Here is a 1,159-nt window from a genome sequence, read left to right as displayed (position 1 = left end):
ATATATACAGTCAAACCAAAATTTATTCAGACACCTTCAACATTTCACACATTATCACAGTTTATTCGCTATAGTTTATAAAATGGTAATAAAATATGACAAGAACTCAGAGTTAAACTGAGTCAGAACAAATTCATCTTGATAATGTCAGATAACACTTAAGCAAAACATGGTCAGGTCAACGTGTCTGAATAATTTTTGGTCCTAAATTTTTATAAATTTTACTGGTAGTCCACTGTATGAATAATTTTTTGCTATCCTCACTTACATAATTGAACTATAGTGCCCTGCACCCACTAGTAAAAAGACCTCTTTGGTCTTGCCCATGGTGGTGGGAGATATAAATAAACGGATAACAACCCAGATCTCAAAACATTTGTACAGTAATAATATGGAAATCTTACCTTTTGGACATCTGCATTTCAGTTCTCCCATCTTGTTTATGTTCACTGTTGTCTCGAATCGGTCCTTCAGTGTGATTACTTTGCAGTCATATGAAGTCTGTTGACTTGTACAACCCTTAACACAAATTACGGAAGTGATGTCTTGATCCGTTTATGTAAGTTACCAAGGAATTGATGATCATTCAGTCATGCTGACCCGCGCTATTGCGTCAATTGTCTTCTTCTCTTTTCTTTTCTGTCTGTCTGTCACGCTTGCTTGCTCTGTCTTTCTGTGGGGTGTCTCAGTTGATCCACTGCAGGTAAGGGAATCATTTTTTTCTTTCCTTTCTGTATCGTTTTTACGTCACCCGCTCTTAACCCCCTCTGTTACTCTTTTTCTGCCCTCTGTGCTGGAAAGCCCCGCTACCTCTATCCACCCTCTGCACTTGTGCTTGAATTCTCTTGCCTTCCTTCCTGTTTGTGCAGTAATAAACCCCTGAGGCACACACAGAAAATGTCAACATGAGACATTTATTGTGTGATTAGTTTACAGCAATCAGCATTATTGAGGACATCCAAACTAAAACAGCTGCTTCAAATAGGCTACTGTTAGGCTGCCATACGTTTGAGACAATGAGGCAGTTCTATACTTCTAAAACTAGGTTTTACACCAACTGAAAAGGTGAGGAAAAAGTGTATTATGTTAGAAAAAACTACTGCCATGAAGTGTTTTAAACCTAAACATTTAATTTATTTTAATAACATTTCTGAATAAT

The 1,159-nt window shown here is 37.2% G+C and overlaps 1 protein-coding gene across 1 annotated transcript in view; it reads right to left on the bottom strand.

The window, feature by feature from the left end:
• LOC107724771 (tumor necrosis factor receptor superfamily member 3-like) overlaps positions 1–886 on the bottom strand; it is a 5,746-nt gene extending 4,860 nt beyond the window's left edge. The window contains exon 1 of the mRNA XM_016533798.1: positions 405–886. Coding sequence (XP_016389284.1) covers positions 405–435 — 31 coding nt within the window. The 5' untranslated portion in view covers positions 436–886. The remainder of the gene's footprint in view (positions 1–404) is intronic.
• Positions 887–1,159: the final 273 nt, after the last annotated feature.

This window comes from Sinocyclocheilus rhinocerous, unplaced genomic scaffold, assembly GCF_001515625.1.
Source record: "Sinocyclocheilus rhinocerous isolate Xijiao unplaced genomic scaffold, SAMN03320098_v1.1 scaffold1717, whole genome shotgun sequence".
Taxonomy (NCBI): domain Eukaryota; kingdom Metazoa; phylum Chordata; class Actinopteri; order Cypriniformes; family Cyprinidae; genus Sinocyclocheilus; species Sinocyclocheilus rhinocerous.
This window is presented reverse-complemented; position numbering and strand designations above follow the sequence as displayed.